This window comes from Sesamum indicum, linkage group LG2, assembly GCF_000512975.1.
Source record: "Sesamum indicum cultivar Zhongzhi No. 13 linkage group LG2, S_indicum_v1.0, whole genome shotgun sequence".
Lineage (NCBI taxonomy): Eukaryota > Viridiplantae > Streptophyta > Magnoliopsida > Lamiales > Pedaliaceae > Sesamum > Sesamum indicum.
Genome location: NC_026146.1, coordinates 11,450,792 through 11,469,338, shown reverse-complemented (window position 1 = coordinate 11,469,338; position 18,547 = coordinate 11,450,792). Strand labels below are relative to the sequence as shown.

The 18,547-nt window shown below is 33.0% G+C and overlaps 1 protein-coding gene across 3 annotated transcripts in view; it reads right to left on the bottom strand.

The window, feature by feature from the left end:
- Positions 1–5,618, bottom strand: part of LOC105155825 (DExH-box ATP-dependent RNA helicase DExH12-like) — an 8,528-nt gene extending 2,910 nt beyond the window's left edge. The window contains exons 1-5 of one of the 3 annotated variants that reach the window (XM_011071795.2): positions 5,482–5,618; positions 5,322–5,374; positions 2,045–5,022; positions 1,187–1,576; positions 1–1,068 (exon numbers count right to left, since the gene is read on the bottom strand). The exon at positions 1–1,068 is cut by the window's left edge and continues 2,143 nt beyond it. In XM_011071795.2, the coding sequence (XP_011070097.1) occupies positions 1–1,068; positions 1,187–1,576; positions 2,045–4,993 (4,407 nt within the window). In that variant the 5' untranslated portion in view covers positions 4,994–5,022; positions 5,322–5,374; positions 5,482–5,618. The other 2 variants (XM_011071796.2, XM_020692084.1) reach the window with 2 other exon arrangements.

The window sequence follows — 18,547 nt, the reverse complement described above, 5'->3', positions numbered from 1 at the left end:
CTGTTTCCATCGGCGGGACAAAGCATCCCATTTCTCAGGGGTGCTGATAATTATTTGACCTTTCTCAAGAAGCTTCAAATCTGTTGCAGTCTCCCCAGTTAACTCAACCACTCTCATTCCAAGACCCTCCCCAAATTTTTTGTTCCAATCTTGATACCGTTCCTTTGCAAGAGCTTCAATAGGAGCAATATACACAGCCCGCATGACACCATCAGGTCCTTTTTGATGATTTCTTAGAATGGCAAACTCAGCACATATGGTCTTCCCACTACCAGTGGGCGCAGCAACCAAAACATTGTCATCTGAGTTATACAAGATGGTAAAGACCTGGGTCTGGACAGGATTGAAATGCTTGAATTGTTGATAAAGGGCTTCATATGCTGGGTTCCGCAATGCTGTCACAGGAAGTGGCTGCAAATCCAGCAACTCCGTTGGAGGTGGATACTTCTCAGGCAAAATGAGGTGCCTGAAAGAAACTGGAAGAACAGTCTGCGCCCCTAGCCATCTATCAGACACAACATTAATGAAGTACTGAGGAGGTAGCGGTTCATATATGGGTATGGTGAAATTCAGAGTGTGATCCTCATCAATATACTGTTTCTTCAGCATGAAATATTCATGATGAAGAATATATTCGCCATCATTATCCTCAACAATGATCCAAAACGGCTCCACATACCCATGGACCTTGTCATCCCACTGGAAGTCGGGGGTAATGGTCAGTTCAACCCTCAAAACAGAGCGAGTAATTGGTTGAACGTGTGCGCTCAGGTTTAGCTTCGGGAACTGATGAATAAATTTATGGAGTGTTCTTCCCATCTTAGGAAAACGAATGAGTTCACCAATCTCCTGTGAAGAGAGATCATAGTACCTTTCCCAGGCCAGATCTTTCTTTTCCAACTTCATCAGAATTTCATTTGGAATACCATGGAATTGGCGGAGTGGTGTCTGCACGCTCCACATCCTCTTGCCTATCATTTTGCATAGTTTCAATGCCTTCTCGGCCAATTGGGCCCATCCCCTTTTCAGAACTATCTCAAACAGCGCGCGCATTAGACGTCCAGCACTCTGCAAACGAATCGCACATATTCAAAACAATTATTATAGAAAAAATATGGCAGCATCTACAAGAAGAGAATCAAAATTTGAAAAAATGGAAACTCAAATAGAAAAATGCAGTACCAACCTGAGTAATAAAAACCATGTCAGATGTTAATGACAGTCCTTCAAGCTTCAACTGTGAAATATATGCTTGAAGTAAAACATTAATTTTCGCACTAGGTTCCTCTAGACTTTCTTTGATTGGTATCGGGACGCGGTCTAAAAGCTTGGCTAGTTCCATCTTCTCATCCTGTCTCACAGTTACATATTTGAACTCTTCACTAAGGGAGAACAAACGACAAAGCTCGATATCACCCATTGTTGGCTTCAAATGCTCATTGTATGTCGATATTGTCCCGTGAGTTATATAGTAATAGCTCGCAATGCGGCCCAAGTCAGTAACCTGGAAATAGCCACTTTTCCTATCATACTTCACCAGGTTATTCTTATCCAATATTGTAGCAGCTGAATGGATCTGAAATAGCATTACAAGAGAAGTTATTCAACAGAAAAACTGATGAGTTACGAAGCCACTTCGGAGTAAAATATTGAGAGTTCTTAAAGTAAATCAGAACAAAAAATGTAGCGTCCAGAGATGAAAAGAACTTTGATCTTCTTACTTTTGTTCTTACTTTCTGCCTTTTCAGGTTTAGGGGGGACAAGGGTCGAGGCAAGCATAAAGCAGAGCAAGAAAATCATCAAATAGTGCAATCACCACCACGCAAAAAAAAAAGAAAGAGAAGCAAAAAGAAAGAGAAAGAGACAGCAAAATAGACTCTTGCTACAAGTGAAATACAACTATACAAACACAAATTCTTCGTGTTAGTATTTTGTCATTCAAATCAGTGTATTCACAATAGGGCAGAACCAACCTAAACACAGAGCTAAAGAGGGATTGACAAAATCTTAAGAAATCAGAGAACGAAGTATATGTAATGCTTACCAGATCAGCTCTTCTTTCCTCCAGCGTTTCGTCTCGTTTCAGAACATCAGGTGCCAAACCATAGAGGGTAGGATTCCGCACCATGCGAACACAAAGGTAAGTGTATAAGAGCCATTTGCATGCTTCCTTAGCATTCTGCACAGTTCCTAGGACGATTTCTGCATTCAACTGATCAGCCAATTTCGAGATAAACTGACTTTCAATAGGAAGCTGCTGATTCATTAATGACAGATAATACTGCAATTCACTATGTCCAGTTATAATTATGCCTTCACCATAGGTGTCATACTGAGGCCTTCCAGCGCGACCAAGCATCTGCATGACATCTAGAGGACTTAACTCGGTCCATGCTCCTTTCTCGGGATTGTAGATTTGAGTACCTTTGATAATAACAGTATGAGCAGGCAAATTGACACCCCAGGCCAGAGTTGCAGTAGAAACCAAGACTTGTACGTGGCCATCTGCAAAAAGCTCCTCAACAATTTGCCGGTCAGCTCTAACCATCCCAGCATGATGAATTGCAAAACCATATGGCAATAGATCCTTCAGATCACTGCTCTTCACCAGCTCAGTGTGACTCTGAAGAATTTCACGGCTTGCACTATCCTCCTTCAAGAATTTACCAAGAGTGTCATTAGCAAGGGCAGTATCACGAATTGCACGAGCCGTCTTGGTAGTCTCCTTCCTTGAGTGCACAAAGATCAGCACTTGATGTTTTCCAGCAACACTGATAACCTTCTCATAACACACATCATTCATCAACTGAAATCTCTGTAATGGCTTCTTTACTGTAATCCCAATGTACTGCTGAGCCAGAGGAACAGGCCTGTAGCTATTATCGAAATGGAAGAGCCCCTTATCTAATTTAACCCGCAAAAATATTGCCACATCTTCATAGTTGGGAAGTGTAGCAGATAAGCCAACCAACCGAATGTGTTCTTTTGTGGTTTCAATTTGCCTAACAGTTCTTGCAATAATACTTTCAAGCACAGGACCTCTATTATCATGCAGAAGATGGATCTCATCAATAATGAGAAGTTTTACAAGTTGTGTATATGTCCGATCACCTGATTTTCTGGTAATAATGTCCCACTTCTCAGGGGTTGTCACTATAATCTGAGTCTCTTCAATCTGCTGACGTGTCAATGTTTGATCACCACTCAGCTCTTTAACCTTGACACCATATTGCTCTAGACGATTAGAAAGGTTGCCTACCACCTCAGCGACCAGAGCCTTCATAGGCGCAACATATACGATCTTATAATTGTTGTGATTAATAGACCCATCTTCATTCATATTCAACGCAATCTGCTGAAGTATCGTAAGCATGGCAACATTTGTTTTCCCAGCCCCAGTAGGAGCACATAATAAGATATTCTCTGCACTGAATAGTGCGGTCTCATAAACTTTACTCTGGACCCTGTTCAACTGGCTCATTCCTTTGAAAGCTGGTTGTGCCCAGTCAGGCATGTCCGAGATCTTCACAAGTTTTTCTCCAGAAGCCAATGGTACTGGCTTCAGAGCTGGCACATGAACTTCTTCATAACCCTTCCTATGATTTCTATAAGAACCCACAGGAAGCTCACATTTTTTGTTTGCCATTAACAAGCCACCTTGGTGGAAGGCAAGGCTCTCAAGGTCAAGCAGTTGACGCTGCCCCTTCAACCAACCACCATCGGCATCTCTATCAACTAGCTCGCGACGCTCGCGATCACCATCTCCACCAGTTTCATCCTTCAGTCGCCGAGCCTCCTCCCTAATGCTTTTCTCCAAGTTCTTCTGCCTCTCCTTTGCAGTAGCTCGAGTGGCATGTAATTGCTCCAGGATCGAAGCATGTTCAGGTCCTAATCCCATCATTTCCTCTTCAATCTCCTTTCTCTTCTCCTGATCTTCAGCCCTTGCCAGGCGGGTACACCATACTACTTTCAACCTATTCTGCAATAAATATTTTATAAGACTAAACTTATCAAACTGCAGATGAACCAACAGCTTGGTCTCAACTTCACGGTCATCACCTTCAGCAAGAATTTTCAGGACCTCTTCTGCAAGCTTTTGACTCTGCTGGGGATCAATATTCTGGTCATAAGCTTGCGAGATCTTCCTTTGAAGCCAATACGCATCAATATCCTGGACGTTCAAGCTCATTCCCTCGCTGGCTTCCTGCTCCTCATCATCATCAATTCCACCACCCATCTGCATAGCCCCAGAACCATCCGCTTCTGCCACATCATCATCATCCTCTTCGTCCTCAGGTACCATATCCAGATCGCTCTCTTCCTCTTCCTCTTCATTCTCCTCAAACTCAACAGCAACACCAACATCATCATCAAGACTATCATCTCCATTAACAGCAGCATCGCCAGCATCACCACCATCATGATAATCAGTAATCAGCCTCCCTATTGATACCAACTGGTCAAAAGTATGGTTGGGAATGGGGTTCAACAACTTCTCAATCTCCTTCTTCTTATCAGGATTCTTGATGGTTTCATTCTTGAGGACCGCCAAAATCTCATCAGCAGCACCACTTACAATATTGAGAGGCTGCCCGCCCAACTGTTGCTGAATAACACTGAGCATGGCTTCATAAGCAGCCCTCGTCTCCTTCGTCTTGGGCTGATAAACACTTTCATCTGAAGAAGTGAGGACACTCTCCTCCTGAAGACGCCTCTTCTTGCTCCTAGGAGGAGCAGCATCAAAAACAGGCTCCCGGTCCTTCTTCTTCTTGGATTTCTTGAGTTTCTCCTCCAATTCAGGGGGTTTATCCCTATAAGCTCGGTCGCCAAAGGATTTTGGGTCAATCTTCCCCCAAAGGGATTCTGGTTCACCAGTAGGCTCATGGGTGTCGCGAGGGCGAGAGTCAGTAGTGAGGACAAGGCTCGAGTTAGCTCTATACTCATACTGCTTGAACCGGGCATGGGCCTCCGCACCACCACCAGGGTGAGCCATCTTCTCTGGTCAATGGTTAAGAGAATTTCCTAACTTATAACAAGCGGAAGCCTTTAATCAAGGACTAGTCTCAAGCCAATCAGTCCAGACCAAAAAACACTGAAGTGCGATGAGACTTTAACTAGAAATCTAGTTTATCAACTCTTCCTAGTGTTTGCAATATATGCAGGAGAAAGGTCGAAAGTACAAGAAAATTGTGCCGAATTGTCCTGGATACAATGTAATCGACTAAAATCACTGAACAAATAGCAAAAACACGTATACAAATGGGAATGAACTTAAAATACCAGATGAAACCAAAATCAGAAAAGCGGCGAAATAGACTTGCCTAAATACGAAATCCCCAAACAAATCAGCCACAGCCTTAAACCCTCTTATACACTGCGAACAATTGGAAAGAGCGGGAAAGGGAGAAATGAGAGGATTAACAAAATTTTATCACACATATATGAATCGAAGCATTCATAAACAGAAAACAGAAGAATTACCTGGTGCCTGCGTAGGCTGGCTTGGGTCGCAGAGAGAGTGAAAACCCCCACAGATATACACACTCAGTGTAGAGAGAGAGGGAGGGTTTTGATATGCAATATTGAAATTGTACAAGGGTTTAAGGTTCAGATTAAGGTTTAAGACTTTATCAAATTCTGTCGGATCTGTCAGAACTTATTTCACCTTTATATAAAATTATTTTATAATTCTTAATTATATTGATATATAGATTGAATAGCATTGTTCAGCTACTTAATTTATTCAAATATTAATGTAATAATATAATTACTATTTTTATCTCAATAAAAGTTTATATGTTATTATATACTAGCATAGAATCCGTGTTATGCACAATTTCTTATTTTCAACTATATATTTTTCATAATATATCGCATTATAGAAAAATCTTCTACGTAGAATAAAAATTTTCACCTTTAATAGATTCAAAATAGTATTTTTGAATTTTTTTTAATCTATTTTGGTTATTATCTGCTAATCGTGATATTCTTTTACACATACAACATATTTCTATTTATAAAGAACTGTATTAATATGAGGATAAATTACAACAAACTTTTATGATATTTGGTATAATTACAAACATTTCTTTGTTATTTAAAAAATTATAAATACTCCCTCGATGTTTGATGAAATTATATAATCTTTGGATGGAAGTATGAAATTATCAACTTTGCCCTACTGCATTTTTTTATTTTTTTAAAAAAGTAAAAATTTATAAAAGAATGAATGGAGTGGGTGAAAAAAATTAAAAATTATAAAAAAAAGATATTCACTTAATTCATAAAAAAATTAAAAAATAAATAAAATTATAATTTTTAATCGACAACGACATTTAGGTTAGCCAAACTCATCTTGACATGACAATTGTCAATATCCATGACTCGATAATGAGACTTAGACTAGGGGGCTATAGAAGACCCACTTCCAGCTACTCAAGACTCATTGAAATTCTGAGTAGGAGAAGAATCAGAAAACTTTTTAAAAGACCCGAGTTTTTAAAATTAAAAAATCAACTCAAATTTTCTAAAATATCGAAATCCCTCAAAACAAGTGAACAAATAAAGAATCGACTCAAGCTTTTAGTTCACATGCATACATTTTGCGGATGAATGGTAGTTAATAGTTACTATAAGCCCCTCTCATCAATATTTTGAAAAAACAAAGTTAGAAACTTCTTACTCTTTTTAAAAATCTTATTTTTTTGGACAAAATGCATAAAAATCCCCCTATATTTTAAAAAATTTGCAAAAAAACCCCTCTATTTTTAGAATAGGTTAAAAGCTCCCATGTGTTTTGTAAAACTCAGTTCAATCGCTCCCTCTTCGTTAAATCCAACTAACGATGTTAATTTTTTAGAAAATAACCGTTATACCCTTACTTAATATATATTATTTCTTATTTTAATGTCTGTTGGATCTTTTTTTTATCATATATAGATCGTTCGATCTAATCAATTGATCTCAACGATTAGATTTTAAAAAGAATAAAAGATCTAAATTCAACAAATTATTTAACTTATATTATATATAAATAATTTAAAATTTTAAAAATATATTATTATTATTATATATTAAAAAAATAACTACATTCATTGATATTTGTTATAATTACAAATACATCATGTTAAATTAAAAAATTACAATTAACCCGATTAATGTTTATTCCATCTTAAATGTAACTTTCAAAGTGCACAGTGGTCTAGATCAGTCCAAAATCGGCATGGACCAACTCAAAAAAGCCCGATCCAGGACCAATCAACTACTGTTCATAATTGGTCTTGGAAGTGTCCTGAGTTTTTAAATGAGTCCCAATTGTATTTATTTTTAAACCCAAGACCAGACAATGAACCAGCCCTGTTGAACCCCAGACCAAGACATAACTGACCCAGGACCCGTCCAGAATCGACCCAGGACCAATTAGACCTGTTTATTTATTTATTTTCCTTATTTGGGCTGAGCCCAAACCATAAAAATATGATTTGGGCTCAACCCAAATTTTATACTAAGTTCAAGAAGGTGGGTGGGGGGGGGGGGGGGGGGGGGGGGGGGGGGGGGGGGGGGGGGGGGGGGGGGGGGGGGGGGGGGGGGGGGGGGGGGGGGGGGGGGGGGGGGGGGGGGGGGGGGGGGGGGAAGGGGGGGCTGGTTTGGGCTCCATATATTTAGATCCAACCAATGGTAAAAAATATGACCGTTGGTTGCAATCTACATTAGGGGCAAGTTTAGTTTGTTTCTCTCTCTCTCTCCTTTTTTCTTTTTGTTGTCAAAATATTGAGCTAAAATTATGTTGCATTGCCTTTTTTTTGCCTGCATTTTTTGTATTATTTTCGCCAAAATCTCTCTTTTTCTATCAATTCTACAAATTATGAAATTAAATTATAATATTTGGAAGTCAATCTCGGCTATTGATTTTGAAGATTTCGTCAATTGTTCAGTATTGTTGTTTTTCAATCTTTTAATTATTTAATTATTGCATTTGTTATATTATTTGTTTGATTAATTGTTATATTAGTTTTTTTTAAACATGAGTAGATTCGGACCTTTTGGAAAAAAGAATTTCGTCCTCTAGTGTATGTTCTACTCCTTCCCCTAACCTTTCTATTATGACTACTACAAAATCAAACTAGTAAAATTTGGGGCTTTTTAAGTTAATAACGGAACAAGAACAAGCCACATGTCATGTTTGTAAAATAAAACTTTTAAACATACAAAAAATAGTGGTACCGAAACTTTAACTAGACACACCACTTCTTGCTTTCTTGGTTGGGATAATGCCGATGTCTTTCACAAAAACATTTGCAAAGAACCCCAAGTGGTTCTTTAAATAATTTTATTTATAAACACGAGAAAATGAGATTAGGACTTGCTAGATTAGTTTTTCTAACCCAACTTCTATTTAAATATGCCGAAAATCAATGTTTGGTGGAAAATAACTTCATGTAGATGTGTTCGTCATATATTACATCTTTGTGTAAAGGATGGCTTAGATGCTATAGATCATAGCATAGAGAGAATCAGTCGACCATTTGGAATTTTTTCTATTTTAGATGATTTAAAGAAAACTAAAACAACAAATACATATAGATCGTCGTATGAGTTAACACATTATGTACAACTACAATTGCAAAATGATCACGATGAATTTGATATTTTGGGATGATGGAAGTCAAAACAAGAAAATTTTTAATTCTTTCTTCTATTGCACGTGATGTACTAATGTCACAAATGTGTTTAGTAGCTTCTAAAAGTGCTTTCAGTGCAGGTGAAAGGACGATCATAGATAAAAGAAATCGATTAAGTCCAAAGTTAATAAAGTTTTGTGATTTATGAAAAGATTGGTTTGATCAAGAATGGAGGAAGAAACAATTTGAACGCGAAGGGAACAAATACAAACCACCAACATTCGATAGCGAGGATGATGATAATGATGAAAAACCAATTTTACCGTCAAAATTTTTTGATCAAGAGAGTGGTGGAGAAGACATTGGCTTTGAAAGGATTATATTATCCACGCACACAATATCAGTATGGAGAAGGATCATCAAATATGTACGAGTTGGAAAACGATTCCTGAATAATTTTTCGCAATATATAATATATGTTCTTTAATATTTATGGTTAATTTTCTATTTATTTATTTTCTTTTTTATATTTGATATGTAAATTTCTAAATTCAATTTAATAAATTTAAGGTATTTTGATCAATTTCTTAAATTTAATTGTGGTTGTCTTATTAAATATATAAATAATAAATTAAATCTAACAAAAAATTATAATAAAACTTATAACTAGAACAAGAAAAAAATTACAGAATGAACTTAAATAAAAGTTTAACTAACAATTTTAAAATAAGAAATTTAATAATAACAAGCTCAAAAAATATATTTTTAAAAGTAGAACGAAAAAATTGATTTTTTTAAAGTTTGAAAAGTTTAATAATCCTACTAATATCAAATTAATTAGAAGAATAACATAAAAATTATTATAAATTATTAAATGTAAAAAAAAATGGCCCAATTGGACTAGACCATTAGCCCAGCCCGATTGGACCAAGCCTAGACAATCCTGGGCCATGGGTTGGGTGGTCTCAAGTGGGCCTAGGCCGGTCCAACCCAGTCCGGCCCACTGCACACCTTGATGTAACTTCATCTAGTAAGGTTTCAATAAATTTTACATGTGATATTTCTAGGGATGGCAATGGGTTCAGGTTGGACCTGGCCGGTTTGTTAGGGAGGATTTTGAAGTCTTAAATGGGTTCCAAAGCAGGTCCGAGTCTTAGTGGTTTGGAATCGAACCCACCCCAATATATTTTTATAAAATATATTTGTACATATATAAAAAATATGTGTAAATTATTTATACTTACATATAATACATAAACTAATATCTTATAAATTAAATTAAAGATATAAATAGTTCATAAATATTTTATTTATATAAGTAAAACATATTCTAAAAAATATTTTAACCTTTCAAAAATATAACGGTCTTATATATTTATAAAGTTATTGTAATATTATTTTGTAAAAAATATATTTTTTGACAGTTTAAAATATTATCTGGGTCCAACCTGAGATTGGTTCAAGGTCCAAGTTCGGATCCATAATTTTCTTGGCTGGGGGTCCTAGGTTTTACCAAACCCACCCTAGACCCACTCCGTTGCCATCCCTAAATATTTCAAACTCACCCCTCACAAAATTGATTGTAATTTGATTATTTTTCTAACAAAAATGCCCTTTGAATCAAATTGTAATATTTTAAAAAATTATAGGGGTCAAATGTCATGATTTCCATACACTTCATGGTTAAATGTTACATTTTTTTTATTTGTTTTTTGTGATAGATCGCTGTTTATGACCATTTATAGTCATAGGAAATGTCCTATATATATATATATATATACACACACACATAATTTTGATCCAAAGATTTTTTCTTATAATTCTTACTTATTTCTGGATTCCGGGAATGATGGGCCGGGAAAATTGACATAATTACTAATATCCAAAGTACAGAAATCAAGAAAGTATGTATCACATGCAAGATTAAGAATTATTGCACCATAAAATATCAGACATCTTGTCTGCATATACAAATGTATTTGTACATAATTAAATGTAATAATTAATTCATTTGTGATGGAGAAGGTGTGGGGGGGGTCTGTCTGTTCTGTCATTGCAACTTGCAGATGACAACTCAAAAATTCACATTCTTTAACTAATTCAGTCATAAAGTAAACAAGAACAAAACAGTGTGTCTTCTCAGGTTAATGTTATCCAATACTTCAATTATTCAATTTCAGTCCAACTTGGAAATATAGTTCACTTCTTGCACTTGCGTAGCCAGTTCTTGTCTGTCTCCGACAACCAGATTCCATAACTCGGGTTCCCTAGATCGAATCTCCTTCCTTATTTTCTACCATGCATCTTATCCATTTCTACGACTCTTTATTACTTTTTATATTCATGCTATCCTCGTCATGCCCTCTATCCTGTCGCTCGGTTTATATCTCTATAATTGATTGGGTAAATTACGTCCACACTTTCTTCTTGAGGTTTGTTCTAATCACAAGTGCACCGCTGTTAGATTGTAAAACAATTATCCCACCTGAAGTTTGTTCTATCTTATACTCTTATATGTAACTTCGCTGAGAAAATAGTATTTTTGATCTCATAAGTTAGACCCGTTTCACTTCTGATCTCATTCATTCGAGATTATCAGTTTAGTCCTGTAACTTACGAAAATTAGCACTTTTGATCCTCATTCATTTTCCCATCTATAATTTAACAGCATAGGCCACGTGCACAGTACATGGTCATTAAGTATTTTTTGGCTAGAGGGTAATCGACGCATTTTCTATCTTGCGTGGTGCACTTTTGGGGAAATATAACTACATTTTACGGGAAACAAATATTTTTTTTTTAAGGAAATTAGGGTAGAAAAAAGGAAAATTTCTCTCTTCTGTCATATAAATTAAATCCCACCATTCTCATATTTTTATAAATTGAAGCCAAGTAGAAACAACATAAAGAATCATGTATTTCACAAGTTATCAAGTAGGTCAAATGGGACATTCATATACTAGTGCGGAAAAAGGGACAAATTTTCGTTCCATCCAAAAATACTTAACGTCTACGTGCTCTTACAACGATAAAATTATAGAAGAACAGTAGATGAGAGGGCCAACAATATTAAATTTTGTAAGTTACAGAATTAAAAATACTAATTTCGTAAAAGAATAAGAACAAAAATAAATCGGGCTTAACTTATGAAATAAAAAATGTTATTTTCCATAACTCCACTTTTAGGCTAGGTTCCCGGCAAGTTTGATCAACATGTGATATTTAAGAAAGACCTCTTACAGAGTTTTGACTGTATTTGACTATTTTTTCAAATCAAGATGCCCTCCGAATGAAATTGTAATATTTAAAAATTGAGAGGGTTAAATTATGATTTATTAGAAATTGTGGTTAAAATGTAATATTTAGTTTTTTTTTTCGTAAGTTATCAATTTTTTACCATTTATAGTTGTTGGGGATGCATCTATCTATATACATGCATATTTTGATCTAAGGCTTTTCTTTTATAACTTTTACATGATTTTCAGTATAGCAGTTCATAATCTAGTGACAATACATGTTGAGAAGAACCATAGATGTTTGAAGAAAACTATTGTTATGATTTTAAAAAACATTATCACTATGTTTGTTTTCATTTTCAAGTTATTTTTGGGACGAGTCAAAACATATCAAATGTTTGTCATTATTCAGAAACACCTTATATAGTTATTTTAAACTGTTTTAGTATAAATACATACATATATACACACATACATATACATAAATATATATAAAAAAGACATGATTTGACTATGATTTGATAATGAATAGTAATTTTTGTCTCCCAAAACACAACATTAAACATACAATACTTATTTTAAATTATTTTCAAAAACAAATCCAAACATACATACTATCTCTAACACATACTTATTTATCTTTATTTTTGTCTCTCTATCTCCACAAAATACAACAAAACACTCAAAAAACGAATCCAAACATTATGTATGGGTTCTTGCATTGGTCTTTGGAAAATTAAAATTTTGGTGCTCTTTAATTTAATTTAGCAATGAAGTCATGCAATTTTAAAAAGTTTAACAATTAAGGACAATATTAATCAGAAATTACAATTTGGTTGGAATTTAGGGCTCACGTGGTGGGCACATGCCAAATTTTGGCTAGAATTATAATTTTTGGTGGATTTTGTCTTTAGTAAAGGGTAAAATCATCAACTATTCGAATTTAAAATGATTGGAGGCTCATTTGATGTCCAGATCAATACTAAATTAAAATTATCATACTACAAAAGTAATCATTTTAATATTTTATATTTATGACATTATTGTATATATGGTGCATCTAATAATTTGTAAATACCACTCAGATAGCACCAAAATAATTGGCCGGAATTCCGGCAAAATAATTGCAATAAGATACTATTTATAGTCCGTGTTTGGCGTGGTATATAATAATAGGATTTAAATAAAATAGATGACCAAATATACATATTTACGCACAACGCATATATATTTAATTCAATAGGAAATACAATATGATGTGGGTTTATATATTTATGAAGGTTTCGTTGCGATCTTCCCACATATTACTTACGATTTTCAAACGAACTTTGTATTCGTTTTATTAAATTAAGGTCTTTACTACTTGGTTTCGATACATCCTGAACCTTAATATGTATGGATTCACCGTGACTATTAGATCACTTTTGATATTTGTGGTTCACATGAAATCATATAATTAAAAAAAATGTATATATAGTAACCCGTTGCATGCATGACTTGTTGATTTAAGTATCCGAGGAATATCATGTGATTTTAATGATGGTATGCTTTGTAGGCTCACGACTGAGGTGATTGAGACGTATTTTCACTCCTTTAGGATAGCAATCATATAAATCCATTTTGTTCCAAATTTTCTATATAATACAGGAAAAATTCTATTTCAGACCTGACTCGAGAAACCTGAATAATCATATAGTAAGTGCAATATATTTGTCGTATGATTGACATATGATCAGAAAAAATAATGCATCATATAGCAAGTTTATTTGGATCAAATAATTTGAAATAGAGCATCTAATTTTACATTATAGTTGTGAAAATATATACCGAAAATCAAGCCGATACTAAGGTAAGAATCATGAACTCATGCATGTTACAAGTTGTCTGTTTTCTGTCATCTCAGACGTCTAATTTGGCAAGTGGACACGTGCATGCATGCATGCTTCAAATCTTTCATCTCATCATCACTCTGAAAATCGGGTTTTCTCTTCGACACTAATAATTTGGCTAATGCAACTTGACCACTAGAGTTAAAGCGTATTTCTAAAAAAGGGTTAGCTAAATAAGGATCAAGAAGACATGCATGTTTAATGATGTCTGATATATAATATTTCAAAGCCAATAACGTCTATATAATTTAAACTGATAAATACATTATTTATTTATGATATTATAATAGAGTGGCATTGCAATAAATTTATAATAGGTGAGATAATATATCTAGCACAATAAATATAAGGGATAATTATACTGTCTTCTTTTGAAATTTGGTGTAATTATATTTGATTTTATGTGATTGAAAAAATTACATCTAGTTTCGATGATATTTGTTTTTATCTAACAAGTAGACTCTTTCGCTAGTCAAAATTCATTGAGTTTGTTTACATTAGCAAAAACGTTGAATGAAATCTATATTTTTCGTACCTCTGATTGACTTATTATTAACCTATTGCAGGTCAAATAAGTCTTTCTGACCAAACTATCCTTATACATCTTTACACGAAAATGAATGTGAGGAGTTATACTTTAATCCTTATAAGGTTATTTTAGTTAGAAAAATTTATTTGATTTGCAATAAGTGAATAATAAGTCAAATTGGGGTAAATATAAATTTTTATTAAATATTTTTGCTAATATAAACAAATACAACCAATTTTGACTAACATAACGATATATTTTTAGACAGAAACAAAATTTATCAGGGGTACTAGATGTAATTTTCAAACCACAGAAGGCTAGTGTAATTACAGGAAACCTCAGGGGACGACAGTAACTGTCCCTAAATTTAAATTAAATGAGACAAACACCAATACGTCTGATGGAACTCAAGCTCATGACTTTGAACTTATTTGTGAAACAATAAATATTTGGTATTGATAATCAGTATTTCAATTGTCGATATCCGAAACTTATATTGTAATTACAGTCAATTTACTCATAATATTTCATTTAACATATATATGTTGTGCAACATAAAAATAATTATAAATAAACTAAGTGACATAATCTTTATATATATATGTCATATATATATATACTAAATAAAATAGAAAATATAACATAACTTGAAATAAAAAAAAATACAATTAATCTTGTTAGAGGAATCTCCCCAAAATCGTGGATGCCATTTTATTCACATGAGCATTTATGCATGGGAATCCGACAAAAATAAAATAATATATAAAAAATGAATAAAAATAGTAATAATGAGAATCTGCCCAAATAATACCTGCACTAGATGTACTTGCAAGCCACTCTTCTTTTACCCTTTCTAGCTCTGTTCTATGTGTTGCACTTTTGTTGGATAGGTTCATGTCCTTTTCTAGTTAGGTCTACATTTGTTGTTTTCTAAATATATATATGTCTTTTTTGTTTTTTTCTTTTACCAAAATGTTGTCCGCCTCCGCACGAAATATGATATTTTGTTATGATTCGCTGTCATAGCTGAAAGTAAAATATTACGATGAATTGTAATTGCTAATGCCTTCACACTTGATGTTGATCGTTGGTTCAGCAAATGAGATCAAAACAAGAAACATACCTAATAAGTAATTATGTTTCATGTCAAATTAAAAAAATACAAATTTTTGCTTTGTAACGTGGTTCACTATATATAAAAAAAAAAAAACAATATCTAATTATGGTTTAAAAGAAATGAAATTAAAACTGAGAGCAATTATATCGCGTGATTTAATTGAAGTAACGATACTGAGCAAAAAATTATTATTATTATCAGAATATATTTTTATAGGAAAAGAAATTTAATTTAATATAAAAAACATATGGTGTTTGTGTAATTTGATCTAACCTCAAAAAATATTAATGTAATTTACCCATATTATTAAATAATTCTCTAACAATTTAATCTTTTTATTTTATTTGTATGCAATATTAATATAATTATTAAATTTATATTAAATTAAAATTATTTTTCCTATAAAACAAATACTTTTTATTGATTGAAATGTATAGTTTAAATCAATTTTATTTAATTGTGGTCAAAAAAATATTTATCTTTATTTTTAGTCCATAGTTATTAAAATTATAGTAAATAGTTATTTTTTTTCTAGTGCTTATACCTTTTGCTATAAGATTGGTAAGATATTAAATATTAAATAATTATATTCTTTAATAATTTAAGATGTGATTGTTAAAAGAGATTTTAAATTCAAATTTTATTGCCATTCATTTATAAAATAAAGGTTACACATACAAAGTTTACACATGAGGGAAGTGTCAGATAAGATATTAAATATTAAATTATTCATTTCTCTAATAATTTATGCTTCTATCCGTCTGATCCAGACCTTAATGACTAGTTTAATAATATTAAAGTATGATGTTACGGTGACTAAAATATTTGTCATGGTGGAAAATATAATCTTTTGCAGCGATTTTATTAAATCGACAATTAATAATAATTATTTATCACAATTTTTAATCATAACCACTAATACTACAACCAATATTAATTTTCTTTTCTGGTGTATAAAGGTTGTATCAAGACTTCCTACGAAAAAGAATTTCAAAGCGTATCTTCCTTATTAGGGTTAGCAAATCCCTGAGTTCACCCCCAAAGAACTTAACCCTACTCTTCAATATAACAATCTTATTTTTAAAATAAAATTCAAAATTTTATAAACTTTAAAAATATTTTATAATACCTTCGAATTTATAAAATATTTTAAATAAGTTTCGAAAACACCCTCTTTGTGATTGACTCATTGTCAATTAATTTAATTAAATATTAACATACAATAATAATAATAATAATAATAATTTTCTCTTAATGTTGTCATTTTCTCTATTGACATACTATGCCACGTGACAACTTCCGCATCTTATACACAATTAATTAAATTATTGTAGAAATCAGGTACAACTCCAAAACGTAGGTAAGATTATGAAACAAGGCCAGAATGAAATTAAATGAAGTAATTAATTAATTAAAGCCACAAAGTCCAATCACCGAAAATTTGGGCACCGCCCAATGTGTTGAATTTTTTGTTGAGTCTTAGACCTAATTAAAATATAAGAAACAACTTTCCCCAAAGGGACCATATTTTCTTGGCTTGCAACAACTTACTTATGACCTCATGCATGATGAATTTTTATCATAATTTTCATATTTTCACTAATTATGTGTATTAGCTGCATGACTAGAAATTTTGTTCGGATAAATTAAAATGGACTCTTTTGAGATTTGTCATAATTATAAATATCTCTAATTATTGTTTGAAAAATTATAAATATCTCCCTGAAATTACAAGTACCCTATTGTGACAGTTCATTGTAGGAGGATATTTGTAACTTTTTAAAAAATGAGGGGGCATTTGTAATCAAGATAAACCTCAAAGGAGCCTCTTGTAATTTACCCTTTTTGTTTTGCTGAAATAGTGGGTTTCGTAATTCCGATAGTGACAACTATTTGATTTATAAAAGTTGTTACGGTGTATAAAAAATATGTGGCAGTAATTATTCTATCGACTTTTTGATATATTTCGTGTTGTTACTAAAACGATGTTATTATAGATGCGTTGCTGATACTTTATAGTGATATCTCCATCACGCTTAATTCTATTTATGAATAATTATATCGTTACATACTCGAAAAGTACTATCGCTTATTAATTATATATATATATTTCATTAATGATACATTTAAAATTATTATTTTGTAATTTTAATGTAAATATTAGAGAGAATTTATGCAATACCCTGGTTTTTATAAAATACAATTATCCCCACCTAAACCGGTCCAAAGTGCACCGACACGCATTTGCCACACAGATCCACATCAGATCCGAGTCAGGACCCGGACATTCCTACCCGTATCCACGTCACCCTCCTGAACTCTCTCGGGCCCCACCCGTAAAGCGTCGGACCTTGGAGGATGGTGCATATGTGAAGTGCGGCCGCATCAGCAGACATCAACGTCGTCGTATCATCAATTATTGCTACCATTTATTGTCCTCCGCCCACAGGACAACGTTTGAAAGCGTGTATCCGAGGTGGCTGCATGGTCTGTCACTCTCTTTAGTCTTTTAATAAAGAACGAGGATTGCGGACACGGATCGAGTGTTTAAAAAAAAGTTCTAGTTCGAATTATTTTTAATTAAATTTGAATTAATTATATAATAAGTGTAATTTATTTATCATGTAATTAGTGAATAATTAAAAATATCATGATATAATTGATTTGGTTCGATCAATTACTCGCTAGAGTTTTCTTTATTCTTGGATATTTTTTACATATTATTTCAATTACTATATTTATATTTTATCTCAAATTAAAGGATAAATTGCATAACACCCCCTGTGTTTTAAAAATATAGTGCGGAATTCCTTGTGTTATATTTATAGAAAAAAAATCTCCTGTACTATTTAAAATAAAGCAAAATACCCCCTCTCTGTTAGAAAGTCGAGTAAGCCATACGCACGGTTTGTGTGAATTGTCCTTATCTTTTTGCTGCTTTTGATGTTTTTTTAAGTTGGCAAATGTTCAATTTTCCCATTTTATTTGATATTTTAATATGCACATATTTTAAATGAACAAATAAAAATTCAAAAATTGACTTTTTAAATTAAAAAGTTATATGAATATTAATAAAAATCACTTATAATATTACATATTATTAATTAAATTAAATTATTATTTAAATTATATATATTTTAATATTTATTTATAAA